At 40.2% G+C, this 22,436-nt stretch overlaps 1 protein-coding gene across 19 annotated transcripts in view; it reads left to right on the forward strand.

Annotated features, from left to right (window-relative positions):
• Positions 1–22,436, forward strand: part of PUM1 (pumilio RNA binding family member 1) — a 137,327-nt gene that overhangs the window by 69,905 nt on the left and 44,986 nt on the right. For 11 of the 19 annotated variants that reach the window (XR_013448292.1, XR_013448294.1, XR_013448293.1 and 8 more), the window contains 4 exons: positions 8,053–8,219; positions 10,252–10,522; positions 20,727–20,820; positions 22,004–22,120. Coding sequence is in view for 16 of the 19 variants with exons in the window: in XM_078073510.1 (XP_077929636.1) it covers positions 8,053–8,219; positions 10,252–10,522; positions 20,727–20,820; positions 22,004–22,120 (649 nt within the window). In the remaining 3 variants the exon portion in view is untranslated. The remainder of the gene's footprint in view (positions 1–8,052; positions 8,220–10,251; positions 10,523–20,726; positions 20,821–22,003; positions 22,121–22,436) is intronic. The other 8 variants (XM_078073506.1, XM_078073505.1, XM_078073512.1 and 5 more) reach the window with 5 other exon arrangements.

A 22,436-nucleotide genomic window follows, 5' to 3' on the forward strand; every position in this document is an offset into this window, starting at 1 on the left:
CCCCCAAATCATATTAATCATTTTGCCTCCATAACTATCTTATGTTACCTTAGAGCATTTGTTGTCAGTATTTTTATCGTCCTGTGTCTGTTTGTTGCTAGGTATCAGAGGCTTGTTCCTGTTTTCCTCATTCCGCCTGAAACTTCTTTAGAGTAACAGGAGTTCATTCTTGGTACAACTTCCTCAAGTGTCAAGTACAATTCCTTCATATGTTAGTGGACATTAAATGAATGTTGACTTGGTTGGCATGAGGAGAACAGGTGAAGTTTAAGGTAACCAGAATCCACATGGAGTTAGCTTTCTTCTAGGCATGCCAAAGATGATGCTTCGGCTGCCATTGACATTTGCCATGTGGCTGGAACTTTTGATTGCGCAGGAAAACCAGAAAAGATTAACTTCTCTAAGAGGGTGTTTTGGATTTCTCCCAGCTTCACACCTAGAAATTTGGTGTGAGGAATTTAGCCAGAAAAGGATCTTTTTGTTTTATAATGACCCTTAGGAGGATCAAGGGACTGAACTGGGGCTTTTGTCTTGAGTCTTGAGTACCAGTCATTCCAAAGCTGACCTGATTGCTTCTGGGTCTTTTGACACTGCAAAGACATAGGTCAGGTTTAGTGGCTTGTGATCAGCTAGGAAAAGCCTTCTTATTTGAACCTTCCCAAGAGACTGCTTGGGAACAATAAGATCTACCCTGTGGATGTGAGGAATGGATTTGGGCAAAATGATCATTTCCTTGTTGTCCCATGGGAAGGATGGTGTTACTCCTCTTCTTTCACCATATCCCCTGTTCACCTCTTCTTCTGTCCTCACACTTTCCCCATCTCATGAGCGCAGATTTCTTAGAGGAAGTACTGCCTGCTGATTTCTGTGTATAACTTCTAGTTATTTACTATGGGAGAAAAGTCAGTATTGTGTGTAGGTAAGTGGTCGGTGTGGTGAGTTGAAACCTGTATGACACTTCCCATGAATTCTGTGTCATGCGTGTGATGTGTTTCTAATCCTTGGGTATTAGCCAAGAGGCACATGCCTGGGTTACTGTAAAGTTTGTAAGCAGGCAGAAAAATAATTGGAATTAGGAGAAAGATAAAACACTGGGACTGAATTATTATTTTTGCCTGCTTCTCTCTTTTAAGCAATCACTTTGGCGGTTAATCTTATGACAGAGCATTAGCTTCTGCATTCATTGTCTTGTATTTGATTTTGTAAAGGTGGCTTTCATCCTTAGTTGTCCTGAGAGACTGGTAATTTTTAGCTTTTGTACAGTATTGTCACTAGAGGAGTTTAAGATCTCAGAAAATTAAGAGGTCAGAAAATTGAACTCTCCCAATCAGATAATTTACTGGGCTTCTGAGGTTTGCATGAAGATAAATGAAACTTCTCTAAATCTGTGTTCCAACTTCTCGGAAGGCAGATTGTGGGTATGAGATACTGTTGTGTATTTTCACTTGAGTTGCATCTAAAGGGTGATCCAGGAGGACTGATTGGTGACATCAGGCTACCACATTGCATATCCAATCTTCTGGTGGTTGGAGGCCTGAGGATCAGTGAACTACTTTATCAGCTTTATGGCCTGGCTTTGCTCTGCCTGTTGGTTAGGATGACATTTGACCAAAGTTCTGGTCATGGAAACCTGAATCACTTGTTGGTGGTCATGGTATGCATGCATCTTCTTGGAAAAGGTGAACCTCCTTTTTTTTTTAAAAAAAAAATCCAGTCTGTCATTGAAAGTTCAGAGGCCAGGGAAGAGAGAATATGTGCTGCTTTGTAGATAATTGTTCTAAGAGTGGCAATTGATTGTTTATGGGTCAGAGCACTCAGGTATTTTTACTTTGGGTGGCTGTACGTCCAGTAAACCATGGAAAGGCTCCATTTTAATTCCAAGAGCTGAAAACATCATCTCTGATGGTGTAATAAATGTAGATCTCAAAGCAAGCGCTTTAGGGGCCGTTCTTGGATACTGACAACAGGTAATCCAGACTCTGACTAATAACTTTTCAGTTAGAGGTGGTTTAGAACTAAATCTACTCCTTCTACAGTGATTTCCACTTTCGGTAAGGTTGTTTCTTGGTTACAGCTTGAATGAAGGTATTTAACTCTTTGTCTAGCTTTCCTGAGCTTTCTTAAGTTCATTTTGATCATGCAAATGGATTCAGTTGAGTACTTTTGGCTTCTGTGATGAGATTACTTTCAAGCTGACAATAAGAATCCTAGAGCAATATTTTGTTCTTAGCACCCACTGTAAGATTTTGGTACTTTTCTACATATGAATCCAAAACTTCAGGGTAGCAGTTTTCAGAATAATAGGAAAACTCAGAATACCAATTAAGTCAGAGTCTGTCAATTCTAAAGTTTTCTTTTCTATCCTTTATTTTATTTATTCCTGGAATAAGACAGCCTCCCCTCCGTGCCCCCCCCCCAATAAAGCATGGTTCAGAGTGGTTACAAAACCACATGTGACTACTGTATTGTGAGGCCACTGAGTGAAATATACCATCGAAGGACGCTGCTGTTTGCCTTTTGGAATACCAGTCGATCTTCAAATAGATTGAAGTCTAGCCAGTCAGAAGAGTGGATCATAATTTCTACCTTTCTGAGAAGGTTTATGGTGCCTAGGGAAATGAGAAGACCACTTAAGCTTCAATTTTAGGTGAAGATCACCTTAACCTTGCATAGGAAAGATTTTTAGAAAAAAATACCTTTGGCAGGCCTTTCTACTTGTATAGAGACTGGCTGCTTTCTGACCTGGAAGAGGCATACACACTCCTAGCAATTCATTTGGGTCACAAAACTTGATAACTGTTTTTCTCACTGCATTTGTTTTAGGTAACCAGTGCTACTTAATTGATTTTGTTTAAAAACTGTGTGCAGTGTAATGCAGTTAGAAGTCAGGGGTTTGAATTTCAACTGACCGTAGTTTTCTCATCTGTGAAATGGAGTAATTAAAAACCCTAATTTATATGGATGTGTAATATATATGACAATGCCCTTTTTTTTTTTTAAGATTTTTATTTATTTATTTGAGAGAGAGTGAGAGCGAGAGGGATCACAGAGGGAGAGGGAGAAGCAGACTCACCGCTGAGCAGGGAGCCCGATATGGGGCTCAATCCCAGGACCCTGAGATCATGACCTGAGCCGAAGGCAGACGCTCAACTGACTGAGCCACCCAGGTGCTCTGTATATGAAAATGCTTTGTAAACCTTACAGAATCTTGCTCCACAAAGTCCATGGGCCAATAACATTATCACTGCATGGGAGCTTATTATATATTATCAGTTTAGAATCTCTGACTCAACCCCAGATCTATTGAATCAAAACCTGTATATTGCCAGGAGCCTCGGGTGATTTGCATGCACACTGAAGTTTGAAAAATACATAATTTTCTTGGAAGATTAAATTACCAGGAGGCCATGGATCACATTCAGAAACTTCATCTACAGGGTAGAGCCACTTCAGATTTGAACTTCCCTTGAACAAGAATTCTACATGCTCTACTTTGCCCTGTCAAGCTTTTAAGTACTGACTAGATAAAAAATTAAAAAAGCACCAATCAAGTTTTGGAAAACTTGTTTTGTTTTCATCTCTGTCATAACATACCATTCCGCATGGTCAAGATACATTTTTTTGTTTTTTCCCCCCTTCTGGATCTGGTGGTTACCACAGCAGAGGGGACCACTCTTCTTACCTTTCTGTACACCAGGAATTAGGTGATCGTGTACACAGTGCCTGGGATATTCTGTGTTCCACTGTTTCTAAAGTATACACTTCCCCACTTTGTTCATTTTGAAATTGGGATGCATCTTTCAGATGGTAGTATATCATAGTTTAATTGTCAGCATTTCATAAAATGATGGTATTGTTATTAATTGATGATTTGATGAAATGTAGTTGGTGGTGGCTCAGTTCTGCACACATATCTCCTGAAAATCAGTGGTACAAAGGGTCTGATGATCAGAGCTGTAAGTTTTTTTTCCAAGGGGAGAGACATAAGGTAACTAGCAATTTTGAGGCTTTGGGAGATTGAAAGGTGGATGTATCTGAAAAAGGCAGTAGGGAAAAATGTGAAAATGGAATAAAGTACTTTTAAGAATTTTTTTTTAAAAAGAATTGCACTTTTATGAATTGCCTTATTGAATCCTTGAAACAGTCCTTTGAGGTGTAGATAGTGTTGTCCCTATGAGTTTATAGCTGCGAAAAATGAGGCTTAGAAGGGAAGTGGTAGGGCCTGGATTCAAACTTCATTCTAATTTCAAATATGCAAAATATTCCTTTTTAGAAAGAAGGGAGGAAAATTACTAATCTTATCGAATATGACTTGTTCCATGGAGCTCTGCGGGTAAGATCACTGCAGTAAGAGGAGAAATTAAATTCTCATTTCTCTGACTCATTCAGAATTAATAGATACTCTCTGAAATATTCCTCCTGTTATGTGAGGCCTTTGAGGAAGCTGATCCCTAAATGGATGGACTCTAATCTCCACAATAGAAGGTTCTTCTCTCTGTCTGCTCTTCTCTCAGTTCTTTGGTATCTCGCAGTGGAACTTAGTCTTGCGCCTCTGTGTACACAGGGGACCTCTCAGAACCGTTCTTGGCCCCACTCTTGAGATTTTAATTGGGCTTGGCTATGTGTGTTTTGAGCACTCATTGAAGCTTATATGTGAGTACTACAGGTTTGGGTTAACATTCATTTAAAGGAAGCCCACAATAAAAAGATGCTATTAATCCTTCTTTGTTTTTTCTTTTATTTAGCTAATAGACTTTTTTCAGTACTATTACATACTAGGGAATATGTGACAAAAAAGCCCAACAAAAACCCTGCCTTTATGATGCTTATGTTGGACTTAATTACAGTGGTTCTCATTTGTGAGTGCTTATTAGAATTGCTGGAGGGGAAGCTTTTTATAACACTTGTGGGAGCTTTTGCAGACCAATTAAATCAGAATCTCTGGGTGCGAGCCCAGACACTTGTAAATTTTAAAAAGATTGTGATGTTCAACACTAACCATACAGCCACTACACTGTGAAAATGAGTGTCCTTTGGAGGGCCAGATTGGCTGTATACTTCTATTAGAGTTAAACCACTTAATTGGGCCATTTAAGAGTTTTAATCTTGATATCATGGATAATGTTACAGAAGAAATACCATCACAAAATTACCCCTGTGCATAGATGAGAGAACTCAGACTCGGATTTCATGACCTGTCCCAAAGTCCTCTGCCAGTATGTATCTGCAGTTGAGATGGAGTGTAGATTCTGTGCAATCTGGATTAGTTCTTTCTTTAAGACCACATAGCTGTGAATACCTACCCTTATCTTAAATATTAAAAATATTTATAAAAATCCCATAATGTACCAGCCCATTTCTACCCCTGTTCTTCTCTCTCTAGGGTGTTCACATTTCTAAGAGACCATTTTCATGATCTTGAACCCTGTGTTCTCTTTTACTGGCAGACTTTTGACAAAAAGTCTTCCCACTGTGCTTTTGGTATCCTTAAAAATCAGACTTGTCAACCATTTTTATTTAGGGCTATTATTGAATTCCTGAAATTTTTTCTCTTAAGTAAACTTTTTACTGAAATATGACCTGTGTGCTGAAAAGTGTTTAAGTCATAAATGTTCATCTGCATGCGTTTCTACAAAATGAATATACCCAGTGACCATCCAGATCAAGGAATGGAAGTCTCCCTTGGGCCCCCCGCCTTCAAATAGAAGGAACCTACTATTCTGAGGAATTTATAGCCTACGCAGAGCAGAAAACCAGGTAGCTATATTTTATATGAATAGACTGTACAATATTGGTGAAAAACAGCCCATTCTAGGGATTCCTTTGAAAATCTAGCCCTTGGCAGTATAATTAAGAAAGTTAAGTATCAGGGACTGTTTTCAGAGACAGGCCGAGCTGTCTCTGTTAGGCCTCCTTTTAAAGGGTCACTGAGGAGAGATACTGCAGAGTGTTGATTTGGCGAGTGACTCTCCCCCGTCACCAGCTTTCTTGCTTGTTGGTGACACTTCCTACTGCTTCTTTATCCCATTTCCTTCCTATTTTTGCTGGTAGACCTTTGCAAGTGCTGATGAGAAATTGGAGCTGGACTGCTCCTTCTGAGCCAGCGACTTGTAGATTTATGGAGGATTACTTAGGTGTGTTAGTGGGATGATCCTTCTAATTAATACTTTTGTTACTGACATTAATAGTGGCTAATGCAGGCAGAGTTGTTTGTTATCTAGACCGTGTCACTACTTCCTGGACTCCTATGATAAAGACAATGGGAGGATCCTTCTAATTTTAGTGGTTCAGTTTTTCAGGATTTTTTGGTCATTTCAGTTTACTTTGTCATAGTTTTTGAACTTCTGCCAAGCGCTGTATTTAGTGCTGGGGATATGAAAATGAATACATGGTTTTTGTCAGTTTTACCTTTGCAGTAGGAGGGAGGTATTGTTTCTGGACGTTTTTAAAGATCTTTCTGTCTTTAGAATCCTATCATATTTCCATCTCTGCTTTTGGATCTCACTGTGGTGCTTAATTGGCTGTCATTCACTCCTCTTGAACCAGTAACAGTCTTACACTTTGAAGATTCTACTGTGAAAGTCACATCTCAGTGGCTGCCAAAACTGTAGTTTACCCTCTTGATGCCGCATGAAATGAAGTTGTGTATCCTTTCTTTGTTCCTTCTTGTACGTGGTCCTTGGTTCACATTAGCCATGAAGTCTTTTTCTGTGTCTTGACAGAGAATGATTTTGAAAGTAAAATGGGCTCTGAACTGGCAGGTGAAAGCTCTAAGAATGTCAAGATTCATGAGTTACTCTTTTTGGGCCAGAGATCTCCAGGAACTGCCCATTCCCGGGCCTGCCTATTCACAACCCAGTGTCTGCTGCTCCAGCATCCATTACTGATCCTCTCCTGCCCCAGTGAAATTTGGTTGTGGTGACTGGAAATGTTGTGAAGTAGCTCTCATCTTTTTCTCTCTGGTTCTTGCCTTTTGCCGGGAGCTTTAATTTGGTCCAGAAGTCAGTGGGGAAGACAAGCAAGGTTGCCCCTCTCCAGTTTTATAAAAGCAAAGGTTACTTACCATTTGGTAGGATTCTGCCAAGATCTCTGACCCGTGTCAAGTCACTCTACCAAATCTTCTTTTCCTTTTGGAAATCAAGGCACATTTGCTTTATATGTCGGGTTCTTAATTTAGGATATTGCTAAGAGGGGACAGACTTCATTTCCTTAGAAGAGAAAGCATCGGTGTGCTTGGCACCAAAATAATTCTTTAGGTCTAGTCTTTCAGAGATGAAGTCCGCTGCATCAGCGATCCAGCTGAAGGGGCTTCCCTGTAGTCTCAAAATAATCTGGCATGGGGCAGGCTCAGAGTGAAAAACAACAGATAAGCACTTAGAGTACTCTTGAAAGAATTTCACAGATTTAACGTGTTCTGAAGGATTAGAACAAAATTAAAGTGAAGGATGATCGGTGAATTATTGATGCAGTAAGCCTTGAGACGGAGAGCGGAGCTGGGGTGATGGTAGGTGGTACAAATTGGCAGGGCATGTGTCCCAAGGTAAAGTGGAGGGTAATTGAATTGGAATGATGTCAGACCACACTTAGCTCAGTACTCAGAAGTAAGAGAGTTTACACAGGCAATGGCGAAGTAGGGAATTCTTTTTGTAAGCTTACCACTTTCCAGCTATACTGTTAGCTGCCATACCTGGAGCTTACTAGGAGTTGTGCTATTGAATAGTGTTAGATTTGGAAGTAGAGAAGTGGGACCAAGAGATGTAAAGTTGTGGCTGGGCTTCGGGTAGAAAGGAAAAAATGGGATGGTGGGACATTTGGGTATGGTAAGACTGTCCTAAACTCTGTAACATAATTGTATGTCTGTCTCCCCCATTTGGCAAGACTTTCTGCAGTGTTCCTGCCTCTGTGTTGTCTGTTAATTAGATTGTAATGTCTTGAAAGGGCATGGACACTACCCTGTTTTAATTAGCATCTAGTGTAGTCTCGTGTCCACAGTGGTTGCCCGCTATTGTTAGTTGATGATGATTAGTGAAGCTGAAGCTATTTTTTAAACAGGGCCCAAGGGATGCAGACAGTGATGAAAACGACAAAGGTGACAAGAAGAACAAGGGTGCGTTTGATGGAGATAAGCTAGGAGATTTGAAGGAGGAGGGTGATGTGATGGACAAGACCAATGGTTTGCCAGTGCAGAATGGGATTGACACAGACGTCAAAGATTTTAGGTTTGTATGTTTTACACTTCTGACTTTTGAATGGGGGCTATGGGTTTTTGTTTTGATTTAGTTTTATTTGGATTTTAGGTTTTTTTTCCTTCCTTACCTGTCCTTTTTAAGAATTGGGTCCAGTGCAGGCCATACCACAAAGACTGTAAGTTTACTGGTAAGGTAGAACTTCTAAGAGCCGTCAATGCCTGGTGCTTTCCCAAAACAATAGACTTTTGCATTTGCAAAGGGCTCTATTATTTGCAGAATGATTCTATAAATATCATTTCAGTGGTTCTCAAATATCAAAGTCACCTGGGATGGGTGCCTTGGGATTTTCCCTAAATTTCTCCCAAATCACTAGCTTGGGAGTAACCATGGTCACTAATGGAAGCGTGTCCCCTCTCTCTGGCATGTTGGTGTGGAGAGAAACAGTTGAGAACTTACGCATTATTTTATTTGAGACTCCTAAACTCCCTGGGAGGTAGGTGGGTCAGTATCATTTTCCTCAGTTTGAAGAACCAGAGATGCAGCTTATATGACTTGTTCTTAGTCGTCTCCCTTCCATGGATGCCTCTCATTCCATCTCTGGTCATGACTGATTTGCAGGTTTTACCCTATAATTTAATATACACACTATTCAGATGATGTTGCATATTTGTCTTCTACACTTGGCAATATTCCTCATTTATGTAGGTAACCTTTAGTGATGGTATATAATTCTAAAAAGGTAAAAATCCTTGGTCAGTGATATACAGATAGAGAATTTAATTTTGAATAATTTTAATGTTAGTCTAAAGCTAATATATGTGTGTCTAAACACACACACATCTATTTCTGATCCTGATACCTACCAAAGCCAAAATTAAAATTCATTTTGGATCATTGTATGCAGAACAACATTCAGTTGTTTAGTATTCCTAATTTACTATGTTAATCTTGTGAGTATAAAGAATTACAGTCTTTGGAGGAAATTTGAGGCACAGAGTAATAACCACTTACCTAAGGTCTTTCAGATGAAGTAGATAGCCTTTCCATCCTGAACCTCAGGCAGCCTGTAGTAGGGTCTGGTAGTAGTTGACTTCTGGCTGGGTGGAGATGGTAGGGCAGGTGTGTGAGAGGGAATATGGCAGTAGCTTTAACTTGTACCAGCTTAAAGGGCTGAAGGGCACGGAATGTAGCCACAGGCTATGCTCCCCTTACTAGAATGTAACAGTGTTCTATATTAGTCTGATTTGGAATTATACTGTCCTGCAGTCCTTTTACATAGGGTGATCCTATATCCCCGGTCACCCGAGACAGTACTCGTTTCTGCCGTGTCCTAGGATATTTATTCATAGTGCCTCTTTTTTGCTCTTAGGAATATCCTAGTTTGGATGATAAATGATACTCTCACACTACTTTTAATTCTTAGAGCTGTCTCCTCAGCAGGGGCATATCCTAGATAATGAATTTATTTTGTACTGTTTTGTAATGGTTTGCTTCTGGTTTCTTAGAAGGGGAAAAGGGAGACAGGTTTAGCACTGACCAGTAGTACCAAGATAATACTTAAAATTTTTTTCACCTATAAAAAATTTTTTTTAAAAATAGAATCATTCTCATATATGGAATTTCCCCCTAGAAACTACTTTTTCCATTGGCTCTCTGCTTAAAGAGTAGGTGTTACTTGGGGCGGGGGGCGGGGGGGGGGCGGGGGCGGCGTAATTTACCACCTGCATTTTGGGAATCTTGTTTTCATGGTTGCCACAGGCAGTGTTTTCCAGTTCGTTCATTGTTCCTCAAATCTGGGCCCTTTGGTTAAAGGAATTGTAAATTAATACTAGTTAATGTGAATTTACAGGGTGGGTTGTGGTGGGAAGGCAAGCAATAGAAGAGTTGTTTTATAGGCTATAACATGTAAGCCCCGTAAAGTGCCTTTGGTTGTTTTGTAGAAATAGTTTTAAGTACTGTTGATGATAAACTATGTTCAAGGACATCGTCCTTAAACTTGGGTTGCTGTAGTGTCCCTCCCCGCTCAAAATAAGGTTTAATGCCCTTTACTTTCTCTGTTTAGCCGTACCCCTGGTAATTGCCAGAACTCTGCTAATGAAGTGGATCTTCTGGGTCCAAACCAGAATGGTTCTGAGGGCTTAGCCCAGCTGACCAGCACCAATGGTGCCAAGCCTGTGGAGGATTTCTCCAACATGGAGTCCCAGAGTGTCCCCTTGGACCCCATGGAACATGTGGGCATGGAGCCTCTTCAGTTTGATTATTCAGGCACGCAGGTACCTGTGGACTCAGCAGCAGCAACTGTGGGACTTTTTGACTACAATTCTCAACAACAGGTACTGTGTGTGTCTCTCTGTCACTCTCTTTACTCTCCTCCAGCCAGCACATGATTCAAGTGACTAAGAATCGGGGGGATGGGAGGAGGGTGGCATTATTTTAGGCTGTAGCCAGCCCTTCTTAACCCGACAGTGATGTGGGCATACAAAGCCTCTGTATCTTCCCCTCCAGAGGCGGATTCCCATGCTGAGATTATGGGCAAGAGATCACTCTGCTCGACATGTGCTTCTTTTGGCTCCTCTGTCACCCCAGGGCCTGGGGAGTGGGTGAGGTCGTGTTACCGCTTGTGACACAATCTTCTTGGATGCTAAATTGATCTCTCTGAAGATTAATAAGATTGTGATGCTGTTGGTTGGTTTTGTTTTTAAAATAGTAAACTCTGTTACCTACTGCTGGCAGGAGTCCAGTGTGAGGTCGTCTTGTTAGTCATGTCTTTTAATTAAGTGAGTAACTATAGATAACAAACATACCTGCTATCTTTCTGAAGAGTTAAAATACAATTAGGGGAAAAACACAAATCACTCCTGTAAAAATCTACAGTGAAATTATGTGGCTCTTTCTTTTCTTCATGAATCCTTGGAAGACATTATATATGTGCCTTCTGGTTTTAAAGGCATGGCATGATTAACTCTGGGGTTTACTGATCCTTCTGTTTAATTTTTTTAAAGTAAAAAACCAGCTGTCTGAATTATAAAAGGGGGGAAGTAGCTTCCCCATCTTGTCAGGTACCACAAGCTCTCTCTTGTGGCTGAAAGCACTTTGATGGGCCATGAATTTCTGATATTCATTAGTTTTGGACTGGAACATAAATATAAACTTATCTCTAGGCTTGAAAGGTTAAAATCTCATTTTGATAGTTAGGAATTCTACATCTATGGGGGAAATTGGCTTATGGTCTATCCCTTTGTTGTTATAAATAGCTGATTTTAAATGAATTTTGATGTATAAAGCTAACCATTTAATATTAATAAGAATTAATAGCAGTAATAATAACATTAATAAAGTTTACAAAAGGAAATCCCTTTAAGGGATGATGTGATATGTGTGCTCTGGTCATATCAGGTGGATCTATTAGGTTTAATTAACAAACTCTTTTTCTAGAGAGAGTAAATTTTAAGTGTCCGCTACTCTCCCTGTGGTTCCCAATAGATGTGCCATCTCTCTGAAAGGGTGATTTTTGTGCTTTTTCTCTTTTTTCACTGTTTTGCCCCCTTTCAAAGTGAATCCTCAAAACAGCAGTTTTGAGTGAAGCCAGAAATTACCTCAGGTGCTGAAGATAGATTAGACTTCAACTTTGTGCCACATCAGCAAATGTAGGGGACACTGTTACCAAGTAGACTTCAGCTTGCTCAGCTTAGGATAGGAGTGTGGTGGTAATTCTCTGTCTAAATTGAGGTTCGTGAGTGTAGGCTACTTTTTCTTCTTCTTCTTCTTCTTTTTTTTTTTAAGTAGGCTCCACACTCATTGTGGAGCCCAGTGCGGGACTTGAACTCACAACCCTGAGATCAAGACCTGAGCTGAGATCAAGAGTCACATGCTCAAGTGACATCTCTGTTTACACTCAGGGAGTGTAGGCTACTTCTAATCAGGATTCTTAACCTGGTTATATCAAGAAGTTTTATCTGAATTCTTTCTTTTACTTTGTCTTCTGTGGTCTGAACTTCCATAGCAGCCCCTAGAACTCTGGCCATTTTTGGTGCTTAGCTTCCCATTCCTCATCTAATCGAGTCTAACCCTTTGCTTGTTATTTAAGAAGTGTTTGTCTTCAACCTTTTGTGAAGAAAAATCTGATGCTCTTTCATTGAATTGTTCTTTACTTCATAATCAGAGTTGGGATTTTTTTTTGATGTATTGATCTCTCGTTTCAAACTAATTTTACCAATGTTTTGGGAGGCTGGATAATTATTAGAACTTGAACAGATGTGTCCTTTGGCAAACTCACAAGCAGTTAACATGATTACATCAAAGACAACACCCACTCAGATTTATGAAGCCTGGGATGCCTTCACCACGTATCCCACTTCAGTAATTTTTGAAGCTGAGTGTTATTATTTTGAAAGTTAAACTATTGTTGGTTTTTGGCTTCCCATGAATGTCTTGGTTGTGGTTAACATAGGGGCATTGTTACATAGGTAGACCACAATCACGTGATGTTATCATTGTTGTTTTATCCCATGGGCCTATAATTCTTGCTTTTCTGAGTAGATTGTTTTACATGGTCATGTAGTGGGCTCCCTGATAGCATGCCCGGGAACTATTGGGCCAAGACTCCTAAGTATTTTCAAGACCCTTAACCTCCCAATGGCTCCTGCATAGAGGTAGGAGTAGCTGTTAAGATGGTAGGATCCTTTTTCTACTGGAAATTGGTGTTTGATCTTACTTTTTATCCCTCCAATATTCCTTACTCTTTTGCTCTACATTGTTTTATTCCCCTTTCCCTTTCTATTATTTTAATTGATTGTCATTCTTGAAGATCCAATGCTTGTTAAGCTTTCTTGATCTCCATGAGTTGCATTATCTGTCTCCTTTGAACTCTAGTGCTTTGTACTTCCCTTAAGAGAAGGAGTCACCATCTTCTGCCTTGTGTATAATTTCTTGTTTAAGAGTCCTTGCTAGATTGTAAGCTCCTTGAGGGTAAGCCCTGGGTCTTGTTCTTCTGTGTCTTCTGCTTTTGCTTTAGCAGACCAAGTTTTCAGGAAGCTTTTTCCATATTCCTATTATAGTATCTCAGAATATCCCCCATTACTAAATACACCTCCCCAAACTGAAATTTGGAACTAGCCTTCTAAGAGGTCTGGAGGCCATTCTTTGAGGCCTAGCTTGTATTCTACTATGCAAGTCCTTTAGATCTAGCCCACTAAGCTTGTGCTCATGTTTGTAACTAGACCTGCACAATATCCAGGAAATTACCTCCTTTTTAGGGTCACAGCCCTCTGTTGCCATCTGATCAAAAAAAAGTATGTAATTCGTTCAAAATCCAATTTTGTTGGTAATTTCAGGGAGATCACAGATTTGTGGACTGTGGATTATAACTTTGTGTTTGCATTTTTTGTTCTCACCTGTAGCTTGGCATATATTTCATGAATGAACTATGGTTCCCCCCTCCCATAGCTCGCGGTTTAGGTATTGTGACTCATTTGGTCATTTCGGTAGTGCAAGGACATGCTTGAAGACAAGTCTAGGACATGCCCATGTCCTAGAACCTTAGACAAGGGAGAGCATACTCTATTCTGGGGAAGGAAGGATTTTTGGAAGAGGTAGATCTTGAGCTGTGCCTTGTAAGACTTGTTTTTTTTTTTTTTTTTAAGATTTTATTTATTTATTTGACAGAGAGGACACAGCGAGAGAGGGAACACAAGCAGGGGAGTGGGAGAGGGAGAAGCAGGCTTCCCGCTGAGCAGGGAGCCCGATGCGGGGCTCGATCCCAGGACCCTGGGATCATGACCTGAGCCGAAGGCAGACGCTTAACGACAGCCACCCAGGCGCCCTGTAAGACTTGTTTATATCAGGAAAAGAGTGAAAATTCCACTAGAGGAAATAGTAAAACTTAAAGGCTTACTATGAGAACTTAACAGGTGCACATTCGGTAGATAACGTAGTAGTCATCCTAGGTGGGGGGTGAGGTTGGGAAACGGCGACCTCTGAGGTCTCACAGGCAGGGTTGTGGGTCTTAGCAACTTTGTCATGCTACCTGATTGACAGTGACAAGACAGAAGGAATGACTTAATTACCATGGTTTGGTTTTTTTGTGCTGTTTGTTCAGTAGCAACTGTAGACATTACTTACCCATATTAATCAGTTAATTATTGATGATTGTGTCCTTCCAGAGAGCTGGTTCTACCGGTAGTGAACAGAGCTGGTGCTCATAGTAAGGCCGTCAGACGTGGAATTGAATGGGACAGTTGAGGAACCAAGTGCTGAATTGGTTGGTCAGGAATGCTGTCAGGCCAGGGGAGGGCTTGATGGAGACGAAGGTTGTATAGACCTTCCTTGAAAGACAGATGCAGTGTATATTGCTGCAGTTAAGAGAATAGAGTTGTGGAGATAGAAATGAGCATGGTGTGGTCATCGACTGACAACAGTAGAAGGCACACTTAGAGTGAAATGCAGCTTGCTGCGTTGGGCTGTTGAGTCTAGGTCCCAGAGGCTTGAGAGCCAGGCTTGAGTCCCAGACATTATTAATGATTGTGAGAATTAAACCACAGATCTAGTGTAGTGCGTGTTTTTCTATACATTTCTGCTTTTTTATATTGGCTTTCTTAAATGAGCATCAAAGGCTATCCTTCTCTCTCGCTCTCTTTTTTTAAGTTTTGAGTTACTTGCTATAGTTAATGAGGTAGCTTTATTTGTGATTTCATGATGGGATCTGGTTTGGAAGTTGACAAAATAAATAATTCCTTCTTGTGTCCTATTTCCTTTTTATCAGGATTTTGATTTGGTTTCATAAAACTGTTAGTATCAACTTCTATTGAGATACATAGTATAGAGCAGCCTGCAAATACAGGAAAGGTAATTTTCATTTAGTTCATCACAAACATAATGGTACTTAGGGATACTTTGGGTTTTGGATAGTTAAGTTACTTGTTTATCATAAATTTAACCTAAGATTTATTTAAAGCAAGGATTCCTTTTTTTGTGCCATGAACCCTTAGCAGTTTGATGAGATCTATGGGCTGAATTTTGTGAATGATGTATAGTATAAGTAGTTTACAAAAGAAGCAGTTATACAGAAATAGTTACAGAAATATTTAACAAATTGAATATGTATCTGCTTTATCAAACAGTGCATGCAGCAGAAGTAGGCGTACCTAGTGATCATGATGAGGATAAACATGGCTTTGGGATGTCTAATAGTTGTAAAGGAACGTGAAAATGTATCTGACTTTTTGAGAGGGGCTGGGAGGAGCAGAGGAAGAGGGAGAGAGAATCTTAAGCGGGCTCCACATCCAGCGCTGCAGCCAGACGCAGGGCTGGTCTCACAACTCTGAGATCACAACCTGAACCGAAATCAAGAGTTGGATGCTTAACCAAGCCACCCAGGCGCCCCATATGTGACTTCTCTTGGTGATTAAGTCACAAGTGTATAGCTAAGGTTAATGTGGTTTATTGCCTACAATCATAATTGAAGGCATGCTAAATTTCATGAAAATAAGGATAATTTTACTATCCCAAGTATGAAGATCTGGGGTTTAAGTACCCGTAATCTAGGGCGCTTTGAAATGTTCATTGATATCTCTGGAGTATTCTCCTTCTTTCCCTCACTTTCCCTCCATTGTCTTCTTAATTCTGGACAGTGAACAGTGAGCATTAGAAACAGTGCACAGTTCATAATAATGTGAACCATTTTGTTTTATGGTACATGAGTGATCTTCTTTATTTTAATGAAGAGCCATACAATTATTTATATTTCCCCTAAATATATTTTATAAAGTTACTGCTAGATTTCATTATATTACAATTATATGTAGCAGAAATCAAAGCCAGGATTCCATCTTTATAGATTAATCAGGTTAATTGTTGATGCTCTTTATTTAGAATTCAGTTAATCTAAAAATAGCCTAATGTAGCATGTTGTACAAAATTGCATACTGATGTACTAAAACTCTCACTTGTTAAGCATGAATTTTAGCAAAGAAACAGTACTCCAAAAATCATAATGGAAGTACAGATTCATTCCCTCACAGCTCTAGACAGATAGGAGAGGAAGTGGCACACAATGCTTTTAAAAGTGTGGTAGTGATTAGATGTCATTCTTCTGAAGCCAAGTTTGTGCAGTTTTAATATAGGTCTTTAATATTCTTGGCTTTCCTTTCAATTGACAAGTGAGAGGAAGATTATTTTATCAGTGTCATGTATAGGCACTGTTAAAATGCTGACTTTAGCTAGCGGTTGGGTCAGTTGAAGCTTACCTTTATTGTTCTTTGACTTCGGTGAAATTTTATGATTTTCCTCAAAAGTACTTAATTACTTGGTTAGAAGGACATTGTCGTTGTTCAAATAACCTGGTTGAAAATGAGCTTTGATCTGGAAGCTTCAGACAGTAGCAGACTTTCACATATTTCATGTACTAAAGACTGGTTGCCATGATCAACTTTTTTTTTTTTTTTTTAAAGATTATAGTCCCACCATAGATGTAATAATACCTTAAGTGTTTTGAAGATCTTTTCTCTGTGAACCCTTACAACATCCCCATGGGATAGGGCAGGTACTACATTTTTACAGATAAGAAAATTAAGACCTCATGAAGCTAAGAAAGTTATTGAAGGTCATATACTCCAAGCTGTGGGAACGTCTGTGTTCTGGTGTCTAGCTCTGGGCTCTGTCCTGGGGACCTAGTACTAGAAACACAAAGCCTTTTGATAATGTGGGGATGTCTCACCTGCAAATTCAGTTCCATTTGTGGTTTTCTCTTCATGGAGTATATGGTCAAGCATATTCCTCCACAACAAAACAAAAAAGGTTTTTCTTCCTTCCCTATTACCTTTGTGCCCTGTTGACAGCAGTTGGTGCTCATGAACTCATTGGGATTTTTAACATTAACATTCACTGCAAGGAGTTTTGCCCTCTGCTTTCCTCATCCTGAGCTGCCTTGTTGGGGGAGGAGTTGTAAGAGGTGACTCACAGAAGGGCCGTGTCTGTATGGGGGTACTCCCCCCATTCATCAGAAAGAACACACATGAAGGACTGTTCCTAGCATGTGTTTTACGTGTGTTAATTTTAATACTTCCAGCAACCTTATGTGTTAGACATGTCTTAATTGTCCCTAGTCGAGAGAGGAGGAGAGTGAGTCACAGAGAGGTTATCTTTGCCCCATGTCACGTAGTCTGTGTTGGAGCTAAGATATGAATCCAGGCTTTCTGGCCCCAGAGTCTGTGCTCTTATCCCCTGTCCACTGTGTATATAGCTTTAAAAATTGGTCAGAAGCCATGGCTGGTGGGACATTTTATTTTGGTGGGGGAGGGGGATAGTCTTTCACATACATCAGCTCCATATTTAGGTATTACTCCACATTCTGAAAATTCAGCAACTGTTTTTATGCCAACAGGTATTATTGATAACATAATAACACTAGTAGCTGTCTTTATCACTTAGCACTATACTGGGGGTTTTTGACTGCCCCTTTCTGGAATAAAAACCCTGCAGGCTATCTTTTGTAAAGTCATGTAGTGACAGAGAAGGGAGTCAAATCAGCTTGCTTGTGTAGTTCCCAGATTATACCTTCAGTGTTTCTTATTAGGAACCTCGATGAACTTGAAATAGTTGATATATTTTCCCTTGCATTCAGTCTCTTGAACAACTTAAGAATTCAACCCAAGTACATTGTAATCAGTAGTGGCACATTTATCATTATACCACCCTTAAAACCAGTGTTCTCTCCAAATCTCACAGTATTGTTTCTCAGTTACCTTTGGCTTGCTTTCGAAAATGATGAAAATGTTAACAGAGCTCAGTGCTTTGCCCAGCAGATGGCATTTGTATGAGTTTTTCAGGATCCTTTGGAATCCATTACTTGCCAATTACCCAATTTTGTTTTGAATACCCTGTATTTCCAGTTAATATTGGACCATTTACATAAAGAGAATGTGCCAGAATTGCTGTAATCTATGCTATAATCAAATCTGCTTGCTGTAGATGATAATTTACTTTTGTTAATTGTTTACTGCAAAATGCACTCAAGAAAACAGCTCCTTCTCTATTCACCATAATCACTGCGATATCAGTCAACTCTCAAACACAGAATATGTGGGAGCTCTTGTAGGACCTGTATGTTTTTAGTTAAAAGTAATAGTTTCTACTTCTCAAAGTGTGGTGAAGTGGTGCTAAGAACCACAAACTAATGTTGTGCAGGATGGTTGGTATTAACACACACTGGATATATATGGCTGTAGTACACGTATATTTAAGGAGTTATACGCCATGTTAAAAACCTGTGAAGTGGGGATAAGTCGGATGGCATGACAGTGAGTACTGTTTTTGGTTAATAAGATCACTTCAAGAGTTCTATTCTGAACACACCGTCTTTATTTCCCTGGTTCCATGTCATAGCGCCTCGCTAATAGGTGCTCAAAAAATGTTGAATGAATTATTTTGTTTGTAGCAGGGCAAAGAAGTGTAGAGGGAAGAGGCTAGCATGAGCAGTGTCTGAGATGTTAAATATTTCAAAAGGTTTGAGGCTAGGAAAATTCCAGAGACCCATTGAAGACACAGTAGATACCTAGTGAAACTATGAGGTATTTTTACAACGTTGGAAAAAACTTAGAACTTTCCACTATTTTACGGTAATGTTTTCTCCCTCTTGGCTGCCCCTCTTGGGTGAGCTGCTTCCTGTTGGTAGGAATACTGTGGGACACTGTCCTTTAGGTAAGACAGACACGTGAAAAACAACTTGGAAAAATCACAAGATCAGTTACCCAATAGTACTGATTGGCTCCCTTCCTGGAGCAAAAAGTTGGTTTTTTTTTTTTGTTTTTTGTTTTTAAAGATTTTATTTATTCATTTGAGACACAGAGATACAGAGAGAGAGAGAGAAAGCATGAGCAGGGAGAGAGGCAGAGGGAGAGGGAGAAGCAGGCTCCTCGCCGAGCCAGGAGCCCGATGCGGGGCTCGATCCCAGGACCCCGGGATCGTGACCTGAGCTGAAGGCAGACGCTGAACCATCTGAGCCACCCAGGCGCCCCCAAAAAGTTGTTTTGATAGGTTTGTCTATAAATCCCAGTACTGCTTTTGAAGACTTGATATTTAATCATTGCCCATAAAGGAGTACTTGTCTTTTTACCAGCATCATAATGAAGTTTCTTTTTTCTATAACCTTTGAAAATAAAACTCTAAAAGTATTTTTGAAATCTGTACAGGGTTACTTTGATTTCCTTTCATACTGTAAAGGCAAAGGCTAATTTTACTCTGGTTTTTAGAAAGATGAATATTTACAAAGAGAGGTAACAGGTGACGTTGGTTAGTATATTTGAAATATTCACCTTTTTTCTTTTTATTTAAAATCTGCCTACTTGTATAAAGTCTCTCCACCACCTAAGATCGCATTACAAGTCCAGCTCTGACGATAATTAAGCTGAATTGGTGGGATGACATTATGTCTTAATGTCTAAAACAGTCAGGTCTCTTTATGAGGAAATCTGTTATTTAAGATCCATTTAAGATCCTCCAGTGATGGCAGCTGAGCTATTGAAAACTGTAGAAAGAGCAGGTAGGGAGGTTGAGGGTACTTTCTAGGGAGGTGCCTTCAGTAAGCTCTCTGTCTGACCTTAGCAAATGAAGACGTTTTCAGTATGACTCCCTGGAAGGTGGCATGTCAAGGCAATCGAGGACCCCCTTTCTTTGCACCAGTACTATTCATGCTAAAGTGTGTCCCCATCTTATGCAGTGTTGCATCCCTAGTCCCTTGCACAGTGCCTAGCAGGTATTACTGGTTTCATAATATTTGTAGGATGAATGAGTGAATGATTGACCCTGTATTAAGATAGAATTTTAGCATATTCTTAGTGTCAGGACCTTTGCATTCCTATCCTGGTCTTGTGAATTCAGAAGTGTGCTAGGTCTGAGCTCAAAATCCAGGTTTTTTTTAGTAGCAGCTGTATTTCTGTTGTTTGAGTTCCTACACATAAAGAATAGGTATCCTAGGAAACTGGAGGGCTCCCAAAAGTTGGCAGCTGTCTAATTTATTCATTATGATAAGCCACTAGTTGAGGAAGGTATCCAGTATCATTTCCCTGGAAGAGGCAGCCAGAGGACGAAATGAACTTTTCATTTTCCTTTCCAAAGTGTTTGTGGGGTTCTCGAAAGAGCCGAAGAGAGGTAACAGCATTAGGGCTAATGTGATGTGGCTCATTTTGTAGTAGATTTAATTTTGAGTGTGCTTTGGATCAGGCAGGACCCTCAGACCTGTTGACGGCTGTTAGAGCATTTGTATGATTGCTTGTGGTTCAGGGGACATCAGGCTAACCTGGGAGGGTAGTGGGCAGCACGTGGGGACCGGGTGCACCAACTTGAGGTAAAGAAGGAGAGGGAAAACCCTACTGTGAAGTTTCACGGTGCCATCAAAATGGGAATGGAGTAGAGCAACAGAACATTTTTGTTGAAAAATGTCATTCCTGAACAAGGGTTTGTAGAAATTTCTGTTCAGAGAGGTTTTAAAATTATTTCACGAGACAGTTTCTCTAACCTCATCACGTCTTTTTCCTACTTCAGCTGTTCCAAAGGCCTAGCGCCCTTGCTGTCCAGCAGCTGACAGCTGCCCAGCAGCAGCAGTACGCCCTGGCAGCGGCTCATCAGCCCCACATCGGTAAGTGCGTGAGTGTGCGGCGCATGCCCCGAGCTGAGCGCGCCAGCTGCCGCAAAACCCGGTAGCGCAGAGTGGTTATAATCAAGTCCAGGCAGATTCCTCAGAGTAGATGGCCTCTTCCTCTTGTCCTGCTGTCTTTTGCCACATTCTTCATTTTTGGCAACCTTCTAGACTTCAGTTCATAAGATTTCTTAGTGTCCCGGTATTGGTCTGCCTCCGCTGTTGTAGGATTTAAAGTAACTACGGTAGGGACTAGCATCAACTCTGTTGGTAAGGTTGGATGAAATCGATGGCATAAGAATAGTTTTGCTCTTGTTAGGGTTGCCTCGACTGTGAATATATCAACTTCTCATCTTACTAAGTAGCAGGTAGTATGTGTAAATCCATTCTCCAGGCCGCATATATTGAGGATCTGAAAAAGTATTCTCATTTAATTACTGGTTTTTAAAGTAGCTTTGCCCTTTTCCTATAGCACGTGTTAATATTTTGGTGTACATATTTTGTCTTACTGCCTAGACCTTCCCCCCCCGGACCTTTTTAAGGTCTCTTTGAAACAAAGTGCTGTGTGTGTAAACAAGTACGTGTAGAATTTTTTTTTTTTTTTTGATGTGTCAAAATGATACGGGTCAATAGAAAGGAGATCGCTAATCATAGATTGTGGTATACTGTGGAAGAAAAGATGTGCTTCCAACCTAAATGTATTAAGGCTAGGCATAATGGCTTTTGCCTAGGTCTGGTTTAATTTATAATTGAAGATGCTAGTGTTTATAAATACCTATACATTTTCTTTGAGAAAAACTGTTTGGAAAATTGTTTTAAATGGAGATAAATTCTTCCTTCCATCCCATTACAAAGTCTTTTAAGTTGCTTTATTTTAGCCTGCCATAATTTTAATAGTCCTTGAGAAATTGTGCTGAATTTAAAACTGCCTCACGGTTTAAATTGTTAGCAAAGATAAACAAAAAACAAAACAAAACAAAAAAAACCGACAAAAAGAAAGACAACAGATAAATGTTACCCTGATCTTTAGTATAGGGATTATTTTATCTTTTTAAAAGTCCTCTTTCCTCTCAACCTATCCTGTCTTGTCTTTTTTCTTTTTTTCCTCACCTGCAGTGAGTAGCCAAATTGTGTAGGTATTTGGTAGGGCTGCAGTTCTAGTTGGGTTTGTTTTTACTGACAGGTGTGTTTTCAGCAGGTTTAGCGCCCGCTGCGTTTGTCCCCAATCCATACATCATCAGCGCTGCTCCCCCGGGGACGGACCCCTACACAGCTGGACTGGCTGCAGCGGCGACACTAGGTGAGGTGTTCTTCTGCATGCGGGACTTTATCCCCTGCTAAAAAGTCGTGGGGGCTGGCATGCATTCTTTGTACTCTGTCCTGAATCCAGGTCTCCGGTGGAGATTTTTCTCCTGGTTTCCAGTGTCCTCTCCCTGTTTGGATAGCTCTCCTTAGCTGTAACCTCAGACTCGAACATATCCAAAGGCAAATTCATGAGCTGCCTCTTGTATGGGTATTTGTGATCCACGAAACCACCAAGTTGCTTGTAGATAGTTGGGGAATTTATCCCCTTTCCTAGGTCTTCCTACTACCTGTAGTCTGCCACAGTGCAGGTC

This window comes from Halichoerus grypus, chromosome 5 (assembly GCF_964656455.1).
Source record: "Halichoerus grypus chromosome 5, mHalGry1.hap1.1, whole genome shotgun sequence".
Classification (NCBI taxonomy): Eukaryota; Metazoa; Chordata; class Mammalia; order Carnivora; family Phocidae; genus Halichoerus; species Halichoerus grypus.